Raw genomic sequence first — 21,687 nt, 5'->3', positions numbered from 1 at the left:
CCAGTGACCTTGGGACCAGGTCAATGCTCTGTAGCCTGGCATCTAAAATTGCATCATCTGGCCCTGCCCATCCTCCATCCTTGTCTCCACACTCCCCAGTCTGTTTCACAATTCTGTTTATGCACATGCCCTTGCCTTTGAATGCTCTTCTCCATGTTCACTTGGTTATTCTTATGAATACTTTGGGAAGCTCTCTTGATCACAGAGGTGTCTCCTCTGGCCTGATATCTCCATGGGCTTTCCCCATCACAGCCTGACCATTCTGGACTATCACTGTCTGAAGATGGGTCTGTCTACCTCTACTGGACTAAGAACCCTGTGAGGCTGGGCCTGGGGGTTGTCTTTGGCACTGTTGTGTCCCTCGCATTGTTCACCTCAGAGTCTAGCTCAGAAGGGGCCTCAGAAAATGTTACTAAATGAGAGTAGGTTGCCTTTCCCTTCTGTCTCTCCCTGCAGGTGTGGCTCTAGCCCAGACTCTCGACTTCGGTGCCTCAGTGTCTCCTCCTTATCTGGGCATCCACTGGAGTGAAGAAAGTTCCTGCTTCAGTCACTGACTGGCTGAAGAGAGCTGACCCCAGGCCCATTTTAGGATGGACTGCTTCAGGGTGGGGGAAGGTTTCATTTGTCTTTGATCAATGCCCTTGCTATGCTCTAGGGCAGCGGTTCTCAACCTGTGGGTCGTGACCCCTTTGGGGGCCGAACGACCCTTTCACAGGGGTCACCTAAGACCATTGGAAAACACATATATAATTACATATTGTTTTTGTGATTAATCACTATGCTTTAATTATGTTCAATTTGTAACAATGAAAGTACATCCTGCATATGAGATATTTACATTACAATTCACAACAGTAGCAAAATTACAGTTATGAAGTAGCAACAAAAATAATTTTATGGTTGGGGGTCACCACAACATGAGGAACTGTATTAAAGGGTCTCGTCATTAGGAAGGTTGAGAACCACTGCTGTAGGTTTATCTAAAGTTCTCTCATGAGCTGCAGAGCACCCTCTTTGGTTGGCTGGGGTCAAGATTATCCCCTCTCCAAGGAGGCAGCTTCAGTGCAGGGCAGCAGCCTGGGCAGTAGCTCAGGACCTTTATTGACCACATAATCCCTGGGGGAACTAAGAAGGTACCCTCAGGCCCCGCCCCAGCAGCCTCCGGCGAAGTTCTTGACTGAGCAGCTCCCATTCCCTGCGGGCACCCCGCAGCACACTCTGGTTCTCCTGGGCCCTCCGGATCAGGTAGGGGATCACCTCCTCCAGGGAGCCGTAGGGGATGGACTTATACACGGCATAGCCAGCCTGCCCTGCAGGGAGAGTGTAAGCAGGATGTGGGCTCATGTTTGGAGAGAGGCTCCCCTAGGCCCCATCTAGAACAAAGATTTCCAGTTCTGAGAACATGGCAGACTAAATGAGTTAGACAACATTTCCTACTGGAAAACTAACAATTCTGGAGTTAACACTAAAAAAAACCTTAAAGTTTAAAATGCTGCCAAGAGAATAAGGAATTTACTAACCCAAGAATTAAGAGAAAGTGAGAACCAGAGAGGGAAAGGATGCACAGGAAGCACTTCTGTCCTGAAGGCAAAATTGAGCTGCTGTTTGATGACTTCACAGAGCCCAAGGGATACAGAAAATGAGGCCAAAGTCTGACCAGGGTGTAGAGAACTCCCCCACATTCAGCTGGAACACAAAAATGTACACCCTCAGAGTAAGAGTTCCCTCCACTCCAAGGGAATGGCCTTGACCATAAGTAGAGCAGGGAAGAAAGCAGAGAAATCCACCTCTGAGAGGTTGTGGCCATGAGTAAATCCCCTTACATATGCAGCCTAAATTTGCATATCTGGGATATCTCAAGAAACCTGAAGCTATGAATTTAGGGTTTCAATGGCAGAGGAAAACATAATTCTTCTGGTCTCAGTCCCTGGGGAGCAAAGACAGCATGATCAAGAACCAGCTAAACACCAGACAGCAGGCACAGAGACAAAGGCCTGCGAGGCCTTAGACGTTGGAGTAACAGATCTCTCTGGGAGGGTCTGGAGACTGGGCCATCTGAAGACTCTAGAGAGGAGGATGGCCAGGCAATGGTTGGGAATGTGAGAGGGGACTGGCTGAGAAGGAGTGAGGCCTGGGGCTGGGTGAGGAGTGGTGGTGGTGAGGAATGAGCCATTCACATACCCAATGCCAGAGAGACGTGGTCACACATCCCCAGAAGTTGTCCAAAACAGACAGGCCCATCCGGAGGAATGCCCAGCTCCCACATGCTACAGAAAAGGCCAGATCACCAATCCAGACAGTGGCTGAATCTGAACTGAAAGTTAGCCATTAGGTACCCACAGGGCTATTCCAGTTATTTAAATATTAAAATACTTCTAAACTTAATGATAAATAACTAGTGCTCTGAAGTCCCTGAAAGTTCCTTAGTGAGTTTCCTGATGCCCTCAGACCTCCCCATGCCCCAGCAAATAAGAGATGATGCCTTGTTCAGCCGGGGCCTACAAGACCTACAGGCATAGCAGGGGTGAAATGTTTCTAATACCCTCCCCAGAATTCCTCTGAACCTGCTGTCCCCACACTGCTCCTCCTCTTGTTCCATGTCCACCATCCTCTACCTATCCCTAGCATTTGAGTGAGGGAGAGGAAGGGAGGGGCCCACCTCATACCGTTTGGTTGCTTGGTGAACAGATTCCTCATTGTGGGAAGCCACCATGAGGTGGCACATGGGGCCACGGTGGGACACATGAGTCAGCATCAGCTCTAGACAGCGTCTGTAACTGAAGAGAGTTGCTCCGTTCAGCTATGGTACCTGGTGAGCAAGGGTCAGGCCTCAGGGACTGGGCATTTCTGTTCTTGGGACATGGGGTGCCTAAGAGCAAGAACTCTGGAGTCACAAAATACCCCACTTCTTCCTGGACTGGCTGCAAGGAACATTCCTTCCCAGAGCATTTTTTCCTCTCTTGTAACAATGTGAATTCACCTAACAGTGATGCTGTGAGGATGGAGTGAGATGAAGGTGTACAAAAAGCCTTTGTCATAACGGCAGTCTCACAACAAAGGGCCACATCACATGCAGAAGATGATGTTTCCTTAAGGTCATCCACTGCAGCATTGTCTATAGAACAAGACTAGCAACAACCCAAATGTGTGTAAGTAGGGGATTGGCTAGATGAACGATGGCACGCAGAGGATGGCCATGTAGCTGTAGAAAGAACAAGGACACTCTGGGCACAGAAAGATGAAAAGACTGGAAAATGCTTTCTGAGCTGCCGGAGGCCAGATGCCACCTTACAGCCTTCACAGGCTATTTTCCATTGCCCTCCAGATCTGTTCTTTGTTCTTCTCTGCCCCTCTGGAGGCTGACTTTTATGTTCTGCATCACCCATGGAGTCATGGGCAGAAGACCAGAGGTGAGAGGAAAGAGAACTCAGGTGTTTTGTCCCTTAGCCCCCTCCCTGCTCTGCCCTAACTGTCCTATGTTGGCCACATCTCCTCCAGGGTGGCTCTCCTTCCTTACCTATAGCACAGGGGCCATAACGGCTTCCCACTTTTGTGGGTTCCTAGGTGCTTCAACATTCCCTGTGGGTTCTTCCAACCTTGCCTGCACTCCATTAATTTAGTCCCTTCATTAAGTCTCCTTGCCTGACATACATATATTCATTCATCTCACTCTCAAATCAACTCTGTGAGGCAGATGTTCTGATTACCCCCATTTTACAGAGGGAGAGATTGAAGGTGAAAGAGGTTAAGTCTCTTGTCCCCAGGTCACACAGCTAGAAATGGCCAAGTAGGTGTCCTATAGGACCCAGTGCTCAGCCTCCCCAGTCAGTATGGAACCCAGGCTGATGCTCCAAGACTTGGGCTCATTTATTACTAGAGTATTTTGCCTTTTTTTAAATTAAAATTTTATTGTTGAAAGTATTACATATGTCCCCTTTATTCCCCCCATTGACCTCTTCTAGCCCGCCCCACTCCCAACCCAGGTCTTCACCACCCTATTGTCTGTGCCTAGGGGTTATGCATACATGATCTTTGGTTTATCTCTTCCCACCCACCCTCCCCGCCTTCCTTCTGAGATTCCGCAGTCTATTCCATGCTTCTAAATCTCTGGATCTATTTTGTTCATCAGTTTATTTTATTAGATTCCACATATGAATGAGCTCATGTGATACTTATCTTTCTCTGACTGGCTTATTTTACTTAGCATAATAGTCTCCAGGTCCCTCCAAGCTCTCTCAAAGGGTAAGAGAGCCTTATTTTTTATACCTGCAGAATATTCCATGGTGTAAATGTACCACAGCTTTTTTATCCAATCATTTACTGATGGGCACTTGGGCTGTACCTATTGTAAATTAGTGCTATAAACAGAGGGGTGCATACATTCTTTCTGATTGGTGTTTTGGGTTTCTTAGGATATATTCCTAGAAGTGGGATCACTGGGCCAAATGGCAGTTCCATATTTAATTTTTTTAAAATATATTTTTATTGATTTCAGAGAGGAAGGGAGAGGGAGAGAGAGATAGAAACATCAATGATGAGAAAGAATCATTGATCGGCTGCCTCCTGCGTGCTCTTACTGGGATCAAACCCACAACCAGGCATGTGCCCTTGACCGGAATAGAACCCAGGACCCTTTGGTCCACAGGCTGATGCTCTATTCACTAAGCCAAACTGGCTAGGGCCCATATTTAATTTTTTTTTAAATGTATTTTTTATTGATTTCAGAGAGGAAGGGAGAGGGAGATAGAAACATCAGTGATGAGAGTGAATAATTGATCAGCTGCTTCCTGCATGCCCCACACTGGGAATCGAGCCCACAACCTGGGCATGTGCCCTGACCAGGAATCAAACCATGACCTCTTGGTTCATAGGTCAACACTCAACCACTGAGCCACGCTGCCAGGCCATATTTATTTGAGGAAACTTCATACTGCTTTCCATAATGGCTGCACCAGTCTGCATTCCCACCAGCAGTGTACTAGGGTTCCTATTCTCCACATCCTCGCCAGCATTTGTCATTTGTTGATGGTAGCCATTCTGACAGGTGTGAGGTGATATCTCATTGTTGCTTTAAAAAAATATTTTTTTTATTGACTTTGAGCATTTTTTCATATGTCTCTTGGCCATCTATGTGTCTGCTTTGGAGAAGTGTCTATTTAGGTCCTTTGACTACTTTTTAAAAAATATTTTTACTAGAGGCCAGGTGCACGAAATTTGTGCACTTGGGGGGGAGGTGTGTCCCTCAGCCTGGCCTGTGCCCTCTCACAGTCCAGGAGCCCTTGGGGGATGTCTGACTGACGGCTTAGGCAGGCAGGGAGCAGGCCTAAACCATTAGTCGGACATCCTTAGCACTGCCTGCGGAGGTGGGAGAGGCTCCCACCACTGCCGCTGCGCTCACCAGCTGTGAGCCCTGGCTGAGCGGAGCTCCCCCTGTGGGAGTGCACTGACCACCAGAGGCCAGCTCCTGCTTTGATCATCTGCCCCCTGATGGTCAGTATGTGTCATAGTGACTGGTTGTTCCACCTTTCAGTCAATTTGCATATTAGCCTTTTATTATATAGGATTGATTTCAGAGAGGAAGGGAGAGGGAGAGAGAGATAGAAACATCAATGATGAGAGGGAATCATTGATCGGCTGCCTCCTGCATGCTCCTACTGGGGACCGAGCTCACAACCCGGGCATGTGCCCTTGACCAAAAGTGAACTCAGGACCCTTCAGCCCTCAGGCTCACACTCTATCTACTAAGCCAAACTGGCTAGGGCATGATATTTTTTTAAATTGGATCATTTGTCTTCCTGTTGTTAAGTTGTATGAGTTCCTTACATATTTTGGATATTAACTTTATTAGATGTATCATTGACAAATATGTTCTCCCATACAGTGGGCTCCCTTTTCATTTTGGTGATGGTTTCTTTTGCTGTGCAGAAGCTTTTCATTTTGATGTAGTCCCATTTGTTTATTTTTCCCTTAGTTTCCTTTGCCCTAGGACAGAGGTCGGCAAACTGGGGCTCCCGAGCCACATGCAGCTCTTTGGCCCTTTGAGTGTGGCCACGAAGTTTCAATTGCACTCTATGTGTGCGCCTGCACGTGGTATTTTGTGGAAGAGCCACACTCAAGGGGCCGCAGTTTGCTGACTACTGCCCTAGGAGATGTATCCGCAAACATATTGCTACAAGAGATGTCTGAAATTTTGCTGCCTGTGGTTTCTTCTAGGATTTTTATGGTTTCATGACTTACATTTACGTCTTTTATTCATTTGAGTTTATTCTTGTGTATGGTGTAAGTTGGTGGTCTAGTTTCATTTCTTTTTGCATGTATCTGTCCAATTGTCCCAACACTATTTATTGAAGAGTCTGTCTTGTTTCCACTGTGTATTCTTGGCTCCTTTGTCAAATATTAATTGAGTGTAATGACTTGGGTCTATTTCTGGGGTCTCTGTTCTATTCCATTGATCTATATGCCTATTCTTGTGCCAGTACCAGGCTGTTTTGATTACAGTGGCTTTGTAGTATAACTTCTTATCTGGTATTGTGATCCCTCCAACTTTATTCTTTTTTCTCAAGATTGCTGCAGCTATTCGAGGTCTTTTTTGGTTCCATATAAATTTTTGGAGTATTTGTCCTAGATCTGTGAAATATACTGTTGGGTATTTTAATAGGGATTGCATTGCATCTGTATATTGCTTTGGGTAGTATGGACATTTTAATGTTAATTCTACCAATCCATGAACACGGTATATTCTTCCACTTGTTTATATCTTCCTCTATCTCTTTTTTCAATGTCCTGTAGTTTTCCGAGTACAAATCCTTTAGCTCCTTGGTTAAATTTATTCCTAAGTATCTTAATTTTTTTGTTACAATGGTAAATGGGATTATTTGTTTAGTTTCTCTTTCTGAGTACTCATTATTGGTGTATAAAAATGCCATTGATTTCTGGGTGTTAAATTTGGCTACATTGCCAAATTTCTTTATTAACTCTAGTAGTTTTTTGGTGGAGTCTTTAGGGTTTTCCATGTACAATATCATGTTTTCTGTGAATAATGAGAGTTTTACTTCCTCCTTTCTACTTTGGATGCCTTTTATTTATTTTTCTTGTCTGATCTCTGTGGCTAGGACTTTCAGTGCTATGTTGCATAAGAATGGTGAAAGCAGACATCTCTTTCTTGTTCCTGTTCTTAGGGAAAACGGTTTTAGTTTGTGCCCATTGAGTATGATGTTGCCTGTAACTTGGTCATATATGGCCTTTATTAAGTTGAGATATGATCCCTTCCCACTTTGCTGAGAGTTTTTTTTTTATCAAAAATGGGTTATTGCATTTTGTTGAATGCTTTTTCTGCATCTATTGATATGATCATGTGATTTTTGTCAATGTATTTATGTGATGTATCACATTTATTAATTTATGAATATTGTACCAGCCTTGCATCCCCCAAATAAATCCCACTTGGTCATGGTGAATGATATTTTTAATATATTGCTGGATCAATTTGTTAATATGTTGTTGAGGATTTTAGCATCTATGTTCATCAGAGATATTGACCTGTAGTGTCTTTATCTGGTTTTGGAATTAGGATAATGCTGGCTTCATAAAAAGATCTTGAAAATGTTCCTTCCTCTTGGATTTTTTGGAATAGTTTGAGGAGGATAGGTGTCAGTTTTTCTTTGAATGTTTGGTAAAACTCCCCTGTGAAGTTGTCCGGACCATGGCTTTTGTTTGCTGGGATTTTTTGTATACTGTTTCTATTTCATCAATTGTTATTGGCCTATTCAGGTTTTCTGATTCCTCCTGATTCAGTTTTGGAAGGTTGTATTTTTTTTAGGGCTTTGTCCATTTCACCCACATTGTCCAACTTGTTGTTATATAGTTGTTCATATTATTTTCTTACAATCCTTTGTTTTTCTGTGGTGTCAATTTTTACTTCTCTGCTTTTGTTTCTGATTTTATTTATTTGGGTCCTCTCTCTTTGTTTCTTGATGAATCTGGCTAATGGTTCACCAGTCTTATTTATCTTCTCAAAGAACCAGCTCTTGATTTCATTGATCTTTTGTATTGTTTTTTCAGTCTATGTCATTTATTTCTGCCCTAATCTTTATTATTTTCTTCCTTCTACTTACTCTGTGCTTTTCTTGTTGTTCTCTTTCTAATTCTTTAAGTTGTAGGGTTCAATCATTTATTATTAATTTTTCTCGTGGGTTTTTTTTTTGTGTGTGTGTAGGCCTGTAGTGCTTTGAACTTCCCTCTCAGGACTGCTTTTACTCTGTCTCAGAGATTTTGAGTAGTTGTGTGTTCATTTTCATGAAATTTTTTTGTTCTCCTTTTATTTACTTTATTTATTTATTTTTAATTAATCTTTATTCAGATGTCCCTCCTTTTTTCCCCCTATAGCTCCCCTCCACCCAGTTCCCACCCAGCCCCAGGCCCTCACCACCCTATTGTCTGTGTCCATATGTAATGCATACATGCATACAAGATCTTTGTCTAATCTCTTCCTGCACCCCCACACCTTCTTCCCTCTGAGAATCAACAGTCTGTTCCATTTCCAGGCCCCTGATTCTTTTCCATTCACCAGTTTATTCTGTTCATCAGGTTTTTTTTATTCATTTGAGTTTTAGATTCAATTGTTGATATGTATTTGTTGCCACTTAGTTGTTTATATTTTACCTTTGCCTTTTTCTTTTTCCTCCTCTTCTTAAAGAATACCCTTTAGCATTTCATATAATACTGGTTTGGTGGTGATGAACTCCCTTCACTTTTTCTTGTCTGTGAAGCTCTTTATCTGACCTTCAATTCTGAATGATAGCTTTGCTGCATAGAGTAATCTTGGTTGTAGGTTCTTGCTATTCATCATTTTGAGTATTTCTTGCCACTCCCTTTTGGCATGCATAGTTTCTGTTGAGAAATCAACTGACAGTCATATGGTAACTCCCTCATAAGTAACTAACTGCTTTTCTCTTGCTGCTTTTAAGATTCTCTCTTTGTCTTTTGCCCTTGGCATTTTAATTATGATGTGTCTTGGTGTGGTCCTCTTTGGTTCCTCTTGTTTGGGGTTCTCTGTGCTTCCTGTACTTGTAAGTCTATTTCTTTCACTAGGTAGGGGAAGTTTTCTGTCATTATTTTTTCTAATAGGTTTTCAATATCTTGCTCTCTCTCTTCTTCTGGCACCCCTATAATTAGGATGTTGGTACGCTTGAAGTTGTCCCAGAGACTCCTTTCACTATCTTCATATTTTTGGATTCTTTTTGCTTTTCTAGTTGGGTGTTTTTTGCTTCCTCATATTTCAAATCATTTATTTGGTTCTTGGGATCCTCTAGTCTACTGTTGAGTCCCTGTATATGATTCTTTATTTCAGTCAGTGTATGCTTCATTTCTGACTGGTCCTTTTCTATTTTTTTGACATTCTCACTAAGATCCTTGAAAGTCTCACTAAGTCCCTTGGAGGTTTCCAGAAGATTCTTGAGTAATCTTATAACTGTGGTTTTAAACTCTATATCCAGTAGTAGTTTGCTTTCTTCCATTTCTTTCATTTGTGACATGTTTCTTTGTCTCCACACTTTGGCTGCTTTCCTGTGTTTGTTTCTATGTATTGGGTAGCTGCTAAGTCTCTTTGAGTTGATAGAGTGGCCTTGTGTAGTAGGTGTCCTATAGGACCCAGTGGCTCAGCCTCCTCAATCACCTGAGGTGGACACTCTAGGTGCATCCTTTTGTGGACTGTGTGCACAGTCTTGTTGTAGTTGAGCCTTGATTGCTGTTGTTGTCACTGAGAGGAATTGACCTCCAGGCCAATTGGCTGTGAGGACCAGCTGTGACTACAGTGGGAGAGCTGCTATGCAGGAGACACCCTTATGGAGCAGAACTTGCTTCAGTGGGACTTTGGTGCTCACTGAATCTGCCTCTTGAGTGTGTCACTTGTGGAGTTGTAGACTTGTAACCTGGTATGGTCTCACACTGACCACTGGGTACACTGGCTCTTGGGTATCTAGGGAGGTGCAAAGTCAGCCACTGCCTAGGGCCATCCAGCAGGAGCTACAGAGAGATATGCAGATTCCTTCTCTTTGTATTGGGTTTGGAAGTGTCCAGATGAGGCCCAGCTGTGAAGCAGGGCAGGCTGGTGCTGGTGCTGGGTCCTGGGTCTTTTATTGATAGGTTTGGGGCTCCCTACCCCAGCCCCAGCTTATTTGGTAGGTTTTTATCCTGAGAAAGGACAGGCCATTCATATGCAAAAGCTGCTGCGCACAGCTTGGGTGAGGTTGTAAATTGGGTGGGGCTGGGTCTCAGGGAATCACCAGGGCAGAGCAAACAGAAATGGCTGCCAGTCAGTCCTGCACCAGGGAGGTCCCAGCATGGGAACAATGACTGCTACAACCATCTCTGGAAGAAAGCCACCCCCGAGTTCCTGCCCCGATGCTAGACAGTCCAGTTTCTCCTCGTATGTGTCTGGGTCTCCTAGAGCCTTGTATTTTGTTTTTTGGTTTTCTTTCTTTATCTTATTGGTAACCCACTCATTGTTAAATAACATGCTATTTAGCATCCATGTGTCTGAATGTTTTTGAGTGTTTTTATAGTAGTTGATTTCTAATTTAATTCCATTGTGGTCTGAGAAGGTGCTTGATATGATTTCAATCTTCTTGAACTTGTAGATACTTATTTTGTGTCTTAACATGAGGTCTACCTTTGAGAATGACCCATGTGTACTTGAGAAGAATGTATATTCTGCAGACTATATTGCTGTTGACCTCTCCCTTAAATTCCTTTATAAGGTTGTGTTTTTTTTTATATATTTAGGTGCTTCTATTTTGGGTGCATATATGTTTACAAGGTTATATTCTCTCATTGGATCAATCCCTTTAGTATTATGTAGTAATCTTTGTTGTCTATTGTGATGGCCTTCATTTTGAAGTTTTGTCAGATGTGAGTATTGCTATTGCAGCTTTTTATTTTTTCATTTCCATTTGCATGGAAATTTTTTCCATCTCTTCACTCTCATTTTGTGTGAGTCTTTTGTTCTGAAGTAGGTTTCTTGTAGACAACATATAATTGGGTCATGTTTTTGTACTCCATTCAGCTATCCTATGTCTTTTGATTGGAGCATTTAATCCATTTACATTTAAGGTTATTTTTGGTAAGTACTTACTTATTGCCATTTTCATTCTTTATGCCTATTTTTTTTAATCTCCCTCTTTGATTCTTCTCATTACAGCAGTCCCTTTAAAATTTCTTGCAGTGCTGGTTTGGTGATGATAAACTCTATTAGTTTGTTGTTTTTTTTTGGTCTGGGAAGCTCTTTATTTCACCATCTATTTTGAATGATAGCTTTGGTAAATATAATAATCTTGGTTTCCAATTCTTGCTTTTCATTACCTTGAGTACTTCATGCCATTTCCTTCTGACTTATAGAATTTCTGATGATCAATCAGCTGGAAGCCTTATGGGAGCTCCTTTGTAGGTAACAGTTTGCTTTTCTCTTGCTGCCTTTAGGAATTTCTTTGTCTTTAATTTTTGGCATTCTAATTATGATGTATCTGAGTGTGGGCCTGTTTGGGTTCTTCTAACTTGGGATTCCCTATGCCCCTGAACTTGTGTGACTTTTTTTTCAGCAGGTTAGGGAAGTTTTCTGCTATTATTTCTTCAAACACATTCTCTATCCTTTGTTCACTTTCTTCTCCTTCTGGCATTCCAATGATGTGAATATTGTTACATTTCATGTTGTCCCATATCTCCATTAACTTGTCCTGCTGTTTTTTAATTGGTTTTTCTTTTTGGTTCTCTGAGTGATTTTTTTTCTACCCTGTCTTCTAATTCACTGATCCGATCCTCAGCTTTTTCTAATCTGCTGTGTATTCCTTCCTATGTACTCTGTAGTAGTGCTATGTCATTCTTTATTTCTAACTGGTCTTTTTTCATAGTTACTATATTTTTTCTCATGTTACTGAACATCTTTGCCATCATTATTCTGAACTCTATATCAGATAAATTTATCGACATTTCATTTATAACTTCTTCTGGAGAATCTTGTTCTTTATTTTGGGGCTTGTTTTTGTCTCTCCATTTTGGCTGCCCATTTGGGTTTTTGTCTATGTATTAGGTAGATCTGCTAAGACTCCCAATCTCTAGCACAGGACAATCTCAAACACTGTTTGTGACTGTCCCTCAGTACTGTTTGGAGCTGTCAGCAATCCCCAGCTTGTAGCTCCCTCTCCTGGGGCTGGGTGCCTTTGGAAAGGACCAAGATGTGCACCAGGTTCTGCTTTTCCTAGCCCCAAGCCAAGAAGGAGATCAGGCAAAGATTCAAAGGCTCTAGAGATCCTCCTCTGCCTGCAGTCAGATTGTTATCAGCCTTGATTGGCCTCAGGCTACTGACCTCAGGGTGGAGTGAGAGTTCTTCTAACAGGGTGTGTTGACTGCCTTTCCCCTGGCAAAAATCACCTGCATAGCAAAGGTCCGCTGGAGAAAGATGTCCTCCACATCGTGATATAATGACTCAACATATGACTCAACATAGGAAACTGAGTTGGCTGCCCTCCGAGCTCCAACCCCAGAGCCCCCAACTCTGGACTTTCCTCACACAGCTCCAGTCCACTCTGCCCTCCCGCTGCTGGAGCTCAAGGTGAGTGGCTGAAAACAAAATTTTGTACATTGGCCCTTCAAAATGGTGCCTCCATTTCCAGCCATCTCTGTCTGGCAGACAGCAACCCTGCTGCTTTTCATAGACAAGTGTTATGTGGGCACTTTTCCCAGTTCTGGTGCTCTGGGCTGGGGAGCCCAGCTTGAAGTTTAGATCCCAGAGTTCTCAGTGGGAACCCCCCACAGCTGAGATATCCCTCTGGGACTTCAGCTGCTGTCTGTGGGAGCCCAGCCACCCATTTTGAGCCGCTGCACTTCCTACCAGTCTCTATGCGGTCTCCACTTTCTGTCCTTGGTTATTAGGGTTCTCTCCAGCTAGTCTTCAGTTGATTTTTCAGGATTTTTTTTTCTGTATTTTAGTTGTATTTCCAGTTTGGTCCTGGGGGAGTGTCAGTGTAGCTTCCACTTACTCCATTGTCATTTTAAATCTAGACTATTTTGCCTTTAAAATATGCAATTGAGTGGAAAAGCCAGGAACAATATGTAAACATGATGCCTTTTGCAAATACAAAAACCTTTGTGTTTGCCTCTATATGTATAAAGGAATTTAGGAAACACATGTAAGAAACTAACAAAAGGGGTTACTGTGGGGGCCAGGGAGACTCCATGATTAGATGTGGATTTGTGTCAAAATGAGATATGGCCCTAACCGGTTTGGCTCAGTGGATAGAGCGTTGGCCTGTGGACTCAAGGGTCCCAGGTTCGATTCGGGTCAAGGGCATGTACCTTGGTTGCAGGTACATCCCCAGTAGGGAGTGTGCAGAAGGCACCTGATCGATGCTTCTCTCTCATCGATGTTTCTAACTCTCTATCCCTCTCCCTTCCTCTCTGTAAAAAAATCAATAAAATATATTTTTTAAAAATGAGATATGTCAATGTATTCATTTTCATATCATTTTGATTTTTGAATCATGTGAATTCATTAAGTATTCAAAATCTGTATTAAAACATGAATGGTACCATGCTAAAGAAGATGTGCAGAAATTGAAACAGGTGCTGGTATGAATGTAAAATGGTGCAGGACTGTGGAACACCATCTAGCAGTTCTTCAAAAGTTTAAACATGGACTTACCATGTGATTTTGCAATCCACTCCCAGATAACTGAACTTTTGGGAGAGTTGAATGTATGTTTACACAAAAATGTGTACATGAATGTTCACAACAGCACTATTCACAACAGTCAAAAGATGGAAACAATTAAAATATCCATCAACTGATGAATGAATAAATAAAATGTAGTCCATTCATACAATGGAATATGACTTAGTCATAAAAAGGAATGAAGCACAGATATGTACTACAACATGGTTGAACCCTGAAAACATGCTGAATGAAATAAGCCAGATACAAAGGTCACATATTACATGATACTATTTATATGAAATGTTCAGAATAGGCAAATCCATAGAGACTTTAAAAAGACTGGTGGTTGCCAGGGGTTGAGGGGAAGAGGGAATGGGGAGTGACTGCTAATGAATGGAAATGGCATTTCTTTTTGAAGTAATGAAAATGTTTTGTAATTAGATAGTGACAATGGTTGCACAACCTTGTGAATATACTAAAGTCTACTGCATTAATTGTACACTTTTGAATGGTGAATTTTATGGTGTGTGAATTGTATGGTACTTGCCTAGAAATACTCATTGGCCTTGGGTTCCAAGGATGGATTGGCCCCTTGCCCTGAAATCTTGCATAATTCCCTGCAGTTGTACAAACCTCTCCTTGGTCCACTGTGAAATGGAGTCAGACTTTGAAAGCTCTTTCAGGACAGGACCTAGGGCAGTGATGGCGAACCTTTTGAGCTCAGAGTGTCAGCATTTTGAAAAACCCTAACTTAACTCTGGTGCCGTGTCACATATAGAAATTTTTTGATATTTGCAACCATAGAAAAACAAAGATTTATATTTTTGATATTTATTTTATATATTTAAATGCCATTTAACAAAGAAAAATCAACCAAAAAAATGAGTTCGTGTGTCACCTCTGACACGCGTGTCATAGGTTCGCCATCACTGACCTAGGGTCACCTTGATTGCTACTGAGACCAGGGTCTAAAATAGGGCCTGATCTAAATCAGGTGTCTAGCAAGTATGTGTTGAAGAAATAAAGTCTTCCTTCCCAGGGCCATGGGGTGGGGAGGTCCAATGAGCTCACCCACACAGGTTGATTTGTGATGGGTAAGAGTGTGGATTCTATAGCCAGTCTGCCTGGGCTCAAGTCTTGGCCCTGCCACTTCTCAGTGCCTCAGTTTCATCCTCTGTGCAATGGGGATGATAATAATAGTACTTACTGCTTGGAGTTGTTTGTTTATTCACTCAGCAGAGCTGTACTGAGTGAGCACCACCGTGTATCAGACACAATTTTAAACACTGAAAGTTCAGAAGTGAACAAACCAGAAACCCCTGCCCTCCCGCGCCCACACACTAGTGGGGGAGACAGACAATGAGCAATTTAGTATGAATTTGTATAGAATCTTAACTACTGGTAAGTGATAAAGAGAAAAATAAATCCAGGAAGAGAGTGGGTAAGGAGAATCTAGTTTTTGATAAATATGACAGGGAAAGCCCCCCAAGAAGGTACCAATACACAAAGACCTAAGGAGGTGAGGGATTGTGCCAGGCAGCTGTCTGGAGGGAGAGCATTCTAGGCAGCATGACAGGAAGTACAAAGGCCCTGGGGATCCTCAAGGAGTGCAGTGAGTGAGGAGAAGGGTGGAAAGAAAAGTTAGAGAGGTGACAGTGACCAGATCATGTGGGGCCTTGTGGGGTGCTGCAAGGATTTGGGGTTTACTGAGGGTGCAATGGGATCCATGGAAGGTTTTGAACTGAGAAGGGACATGATTTGACTTAGGTATAAACAAGGCTCCCTCTGGCTGCATGTGGGTCATGACTGGGAAGGGAGGACAAAGGTGAGAAATGATGGTGTCCTAGACCAGGAAGAGGGAGGAACGTGTAGACACATACAGGATGCTCAGCATCATGGGTAGTGAGTGTTAAAGGTTAGATGTTATTATTTGTCTCAGGGGCTGGCCTGGTCCATTCTTACCTCTGACTGGTAGCCTCATAGTCAGGCTGAGTGGGATCTTTGGTCCCTTGAAGCTGGGCCACATCTCTCTCCTTGTCCAGATATGCCCCTCGTACCAACTTCACCCCGAAGGCCAGGCCAGCCCTGTCTGCAGCCTCAGCATCCCGCCTCAGCCTTTCGTAAGTGTCCTGGCAGAGCACAAGGGTAGCTTCAGATCAGGGTGCTGGAACCCAGGCCCAAATTTCCCTGGAACCCATCACACACCTTCAGATAGGCCTGGTAAGTGTTCCACACCCAGGGCCCACCCTCCCTGGATCTGTTCCAACGCAAGGCCAGGGCAGCCACCAGCAGAGAGAGAGCAGGATTCAGTGAGGTGTACTCGGCATCCACCAGGAGCCTCACGTGCTGGGCCTGGGCATGCTGAGGGAGAGAAAGACTATGGTCAGAGCCCCAGGGGTGCCCAGCTGGTGCAGCAGAGCCAGGCCACAGCAAAAGGCATTACCTGTGCTACCTGCTGCAAGCGGCTCAGAGAGGCCCGGAGATGCTGGTTTTGCTCGGTGCTGAGGCAGGCGACCTGGAGATCCTGGGGGAGGGCAGCAGAGAAGACGAGAGCAGCTCAGGACTTTCTTCCAGGGCATAAGTCTCCAACCCCGCTCCCCGCTACCAGGAAGGGAAATATGTCTAGAATTTTTAGAAATCTGAAAAGTTGCTATATCACATATATACAATTTATTTAAGTGTAATTCAGTGGTTAAGAACCCAGAATCTGAGTTTGAATCCTGGTTCTACCTTTGCTGCTTGTCCTTGAGCAAGTCATATAACCTCTCTGGGCCTCAATTTGCTCCTCGATAAAATCTATACTAATAAAAGCTTAGGTGGCCCTCACGCCCTCGCGAGATGCCCTCATGTCATCACAAGATGGCCACCACAAGATGGCCAGCAGGGGAGGGCAGTTGGGGGTGATTGGGCCAGCAGGGGAACAGTTAGGCATCAATCAGGCGGCAGGGAGCAGTTAGGGGGCTATCAGGCTGGCAGGCAAAAGCGGTTAGGGGAAGCAGGCAGGCAGGCAGGCAGGTGAGTGGTTAGGAGCCAGCAGTCCTGGATTTTGAGAAGGATGTCGGACATCCCCCGAGGGGTCCTAGATTGGAGAGGGTGCAGGCTGGGCTGAGGGACACCCCCCATCCCCTGCACAAATTTTGTGCACCGGGCCTCTAGTGGAGATAATAATAGTAGCTTCCTCATTAAGTTATGTGGGTAAAAATGGGTTACTAGGTGAGATGCGCCTGGACATAACAAGAACAAGACAGTGCCAGCACATAATAAGCACTCATTCCATGACATTATAATAATAATAGGTGATGCATTTACTATCTTGTTTATTTACTTTCCACAGTGATCCTAGTAGACAGGAGTTATTCCAAGCTCCATTTTTCAGTGAGGAAACAAGCTCGGAGAGAGAAGTGGCTTGGAATTGACCTAAGGAAATGCTTAGAGCAGTGGCTTGCTCACAATACATGTCATAGTGTTTCCTCCTATTAGTCTCTTAGGACCTCAGTTTCCTCTGAAATGCCAAGGCCTCATTGCAGCCCACTGGCTCTGCTGCTCTGGCCCCTCCCACTCTCCTCCTTGCTCTCTGCCCTTCAACCACACTGGCCTTCCTGCTATTGAACATAACAGGTATCTTCCCACCTCAGAGGCTTTTCTGGCTGTTCCTTCTGCCTGGAACACTCTTCCTGCTGAGGTCCACTTACCTCTCCTGCAGATCTTTGTCCAATTTTCCCTTCTCAACGAGCTTTCCCATGGAACTCCCTATCTGGGGCTTCTCTTTCCCCTTCCTCAGCCTATTTGCCCCTACAATGTTTACTTATACTTGTTACATATTGGTATTGGTTTTCATTATTGTTTCTTACCCCCTCCCTGACTAGCAAGTGATGCCTTGAGGGCAGGGAGTTTGTTTGTCTTGGTCATCACTCCTCCACCCCTAGCAAAGCACTTGGAACATGGTGGATGGCCAATAAACATTTAGGGAATGAATACATTTATAATGTGGAACTCATAACTGCCTCTAACTCAGACTTTTTATAGGGTTTCAAAAAGAAAACATCAGCCCCTTGCAGTATTGCTTAGGGTAGTGGAGACTTGGAGGTAACCAGGGTGTCCATCCCAGGAGAAATAAGTCACACAGCTAGAAACAACAATTGTAAGCAATAGATTAGATGTTCACAAAGACACTTGGATGGGCCTTAAAGTCCAAGTGCTCAGTGGGAAAAAGTATGAAACAGAAAGAAATAGATAACATAACACTATTTATATACATCTTAAAGGACACAAGGGAACTTTCTGCAATGATGGAAATGTTATATAACTCTATAGGAATTTGAATTGCTCAGGTTTGTCTATTTGTAAAAGCTCATCAAAGGGTACCTTTACAATTTGTGTATTTCATTATATGGAAAATAGAGGCCCGGTGCATGAAATTTTTGCACTGGGGGCGGGGTGCGGGGTAGTGGAGGGGGCCTCAGCCTGGCCTGCACCCTTTCGCAGTCCGGGAGCCCTCAGGGGATGGAGCAGGCCTAAACCGTGAGTCGGACATTCTTAGTGTTGCCCCGGAGGCGGGAGAGGATCTAGCCACCACCACTGCGATCCATCATGAGCCCAGCTTCTGGCTGAGCAGCGCTCCCTCTGTGGGAGCGCACTGACCACCAGGGGGCAGCTCCTGCATTAGCATCTGCCCCCTGTTGGTCAGTGCGTGTCATAGTAACTGGTCGTTCTGCCGTCTGGTTGATTTGCATATTAGCCTTTTATTATATAGGATTTTACCTGAAAAGAAATAAAGTACTATAAATAATTATTGAACTCTAATTGGTGAGAGGCTTTCTGAAGCATTTGGGTGGAAGTGTGCTGATGTGTTCAACTTACTTTGAAGTGCATCAAAAAATAAGATGGATTGATGATTGCATAGAGCAATGGATACAGGGACAGATGATTTAAAGCAAGTATAGTTAAATGTTAACAATGGCAGGTATATAGTGTCCACAGTAAAATTCTTTCAACTTTTCTATGTGCTTGGAAATTTTCATAATAAAATGTTGGAAAAAATATGTCCCCACAGAGTATATACTTGGCAAAACAAAATCACAATAACATATATATATATTATTTAGGATAGAGTAGGTGCCAATGGTAGGAAGGGAAGAAATAGGACATGAAAATAAGAAGGGATGGATGGATGAATGAATGATTAAATCAAACCCCACTGGTCTAACCATAATTTCCAGCACACACTAACATAGTTGAGTCGATTGATATAATACTGATATATCTTCTTGTAGTTGATAGAGAGCTGCTGTCTCAATAACTCCTCAGAGCTTCGAGCCCCCAGACCCCTTCCCTAGACCCCCATATTATCCACATTCTATCCATTCCAACCATGCCCCAGGACCATAGCCACATTTATTGTGATTGTTCTGAGCCTGGAAAGCAGTGGCATTTAAATAGTTTGAACATCCCATTTACACATGTCTGCTACACCAAGACCAGGGGTCTCTGCTCCTGACATTTCCCACCAACCATTCATTTCTCCCACAGCCTGAGGTCCTTACCTGTCCAGAGTCCATGGCTTCTGCCAGCCTCTCAGGGCTCAGCTCCAAGGAAGCCCCTGGCCTTCTGACCCATGAGGTTAGCTCCTTCTGGAACGGGATGGTAGGTGGAGTGGTGAGGGGGACATGGTGGGCAGCCACACCTTCCTCCCACAACCTGCCAGCTCCTTACACAGAGCCGAGTGCTGGTCAGTGCCGTCACCTTCAACTGCATGAGGATGTTCCCATTTGGGCCAGGGGTCTCCAGAAGGCTTCGTGACAGGTCCACACACCGCAGCATAGCACTGAGGTTCTCCTCATACCAGGCCTCGCTGCCCAGCCAGCAGGTGTCAGGTCCTGGAGCAGCCAACCCCCTTCCACCACCCTCCCTGGACCCTGGACTCATCCAATCTTTTTAAATTTTGTTATTTTTAATCAAACCTCCCATGACAAGCCAGGACTAGGCATGTATGGACTGTGATGGCCCATGAGGTGTCTGTGCTTACTCACCCAGTCTTGACAGCTGAGTCTGGCTCCTCTTCTGTGGGCACTGCCAGCAGGGGCCGGAGGCTTAGAGTCTGGAGTTGTTGGACACAGCCTCTCACCTCCTCTGCTGTCTCACCAGCCACAAACTGCCCATAGATGGATGCTCGGAGAAGTGCGCCCGAGAACCGGGAGCCCAGGAGCCGCTGAGACCAGGCCTGGATCTGGGGTGACAGGGAGCGAGGGCTCAATGCCAGGCCCTAGGGAGCCTTTAGGCCCATCCCCAAGGTCACTGCTCACCGCCAGGCCATGGGTGACCAGAGGGGGCCAGGCACACAGCCGTAGCACCAGCAATGCCCGCGTCAGTTCTCCAGTACCCTTTAGGTGGAAGGCCCCACCATCAAAGCTCAGGGGCTGCCAGCCCCCAGTTGGGGGACCAGCCTTGGAGTAGAGCACTGGACAGGTCCGGAGCATCCTGAATTCTTCACCACTTCTACACCAGGCAAAGGGGCTTTGGAGGCAGCTGCACTACCAGCTGGGGGCAGTGACTGATTAACCAGACAGTAGGCAGGGAAAGGCAAATCTTAGGATCACAAGCTTCTTGGGGGGCAGCTAATTATTAACTGATGGGTACAGAGTTCAGAATAACATGGACAGGAAAGAAAACCCCCAATGATGCCTCCAACCCCCTCAGCATAATAGCTCGCAATTATTTGCTGTCCACTATGTGCCAGTGGGTGCTAAGTGGGAGCTCGGTTCTGGGAACAAGGATCTCTGGGTTCAAGGCAGTTTGACTTTGTGATCTTGGGAAAGTTACTTGACTTCTCTTGTTGCAATTGCTTCATCTTAAAATGGGAAAGAGTGCAGTGTTATTGAAGAAATCTGAAAGTGCATATAACCTGTAACTATAAAGAAAAGAAGGAAGAAAATTATTACCTCAGGAGGTGGGAGGAGTTGTCACTGGGTAGGGGTTCATGGGGGCTTCTATGTCCTTTATTCTTTAGGTGATGATGATTCACAGTTTTTCACATAAGTATAAGCCATACATCTATATTTTATTCCTGAGTATAAAATACATTTCACAATAAAAAGTAAAAAAGTAATCATGGGTGGGCCTGGGAATAAAAATTTATCAATCTCACATGATTGTCCTGAAGATTAAATGAATTCATAAACACACAAAAATTGATACACAATATGAACTCAATAACTACTGGCTGTGATCAGTACATGCTGTGTATGCACAATCTCATTGGTGCCTGTGCCCCTGGTGAGGTATATACCATTAATCACCCTTGTGTTGTGGATCCAATAAACCACCTCAGGTTCAATGATTCAATAGAGGGACTCATAGAACTCAGGAAAAGATGAAAATATCAAAGGGAAGAGGAGCATAGGGTCCATGAGATGCCAGGCATAAGAGTCTAGTTGTCCTTGCCCAATAGAATCAAGTGAATAGCACCCAGTCTTCCCACCAACAATGTGTGACAACATACGTAGAGTACTGCAGCCAGGGATGCTAACAGCCTTGGTGACAGACATGGAGATTTTGATCAGGTGCAGCATCTGAGAGATAGTGTACCCTCACCCTGACCCAAAAAACTTTCCCATGATCCAGCCAGGATAGGTAGAGTAGATTCAGCTGGGAGACAGTTTGCAGCCAGGAAAGGCAGAGGACTCCCGGAGAAAGGGGACTGCTGGAGACTGCTGGATCGGGCTCCCCTAACCGGGCAGCCTCCACTGCTGCTGAAATCTCTCCTGGAACACGGGCTCAGCCATGGAGACTGCGCCATCTTGAGTGGCTGTTATCGGAAGCGTATACATCCAGAAATCCTGCAACCACAGCATCCAGGGATTAGCTACTAACCCAGAAACACTGGATCTCAAGCAGCGTGAATACGTGGACTCAGAGGAGCCCTGCTCCTCCTCACAGAAAGGTCAGATTTCGCCTAGACAAAGGGGCTGTTTGCAATTCAGGTT

General features: G+C 44.4%; 1 protein-coding gene across 4 annotated transcripts; it reads right to left on the bottom strand.

The window, feature by feature from the left end:
* Positions 1-797: 797 nt before the first annotated feature.
* PRODH2 (proline dehydrogenase 2) lies at positions 798-20,200 on the bottom strand. 4 transcript variants are annotated; one of them, XM_070398109.1, is made up of 10 exons: positions 20,008-20,200; positions 19,735-19,931; positions 19,418-19,556; positions 19,249-19,335; positions 16,149-16,229; positions 15,911-16,066; positions 15,668-15,834; positions 2,667-2,777; positions 2,182-2,267; positions 798-1,310 (listed from the first exon to the last, which is right to left on the bottom strand). In XM_070398109.1, the coding sequence occupies exons 1-10, from the start codon at positions 20,179-20,181 to the stop codon at positions 1,126-1,128; spliced, it is 1,383 nt and encodes a 460-aa protein (XP_070254210.1). In that variant the 5' UTR covers positions 20,182-20,200; the 3' UTR covers positions 798-1,125. The 4 variants fall into 4 exon arrangements, with proteins under 4 accessions (XP_070254210.1, XP_070254211.1, XP_070254212.1 ...); XM_070398110.1 differs by having other exon boundaries at positions 19,448-19,556; XM_070398111.1 differs by having other exon boundaries at positions 1,168-1,310; positions 2,182-2,314.
* Positions 20,201-21,687: the final 1,487 nt, after the last annotated feature.

Source organism: Myotis yumanensis, unplaced genomic scaffold, assembly GCF_028538775.1.
Source record: "Myotis yumanensis isolate MYYU_CA2020_CCGP unplaced genomic scaffold, mMyoYum1.0.hap1 SCAF_18, whole genome shotgun sequence".
NCBI lineage: Eukaryota > Metazoa > Chordata > Mammalia > Chiroptera > Vespertilionidae > Myotis > Myotis yumanensis.
This window is presented reverse-complemented; position numbering and strand designations above follow the sequence as displayed.

What these genes read in the sequence shown, in the direction of transcription:
- PRODH2 (XM_070398109.1), bottom strand. Translation starts at nt 20,181, where the DNA reads ATGCTCCGGACCTGTCCAGTGCTCTACTCCAAGGCTGGTCCCCCAACT. An exon ending in TATGAGGCTACCAGTCAGAG is followed by an intron (nt 2,778 to 15,667) that starts GTAAGAATGGAC and finishes AACTCTCTTCAG; the next exon opens with TTACAGACGCTGTCTAGAGC. An exon ending in CCACGTCTCTCTGGCATTGG is followed by an intron (nt 1,311 to 2,181) that starts GTATGTGAATGG and finishes CTCTCCCTGCAG; the next exon opens with GGCAGGCTGGCTATGCCGTG.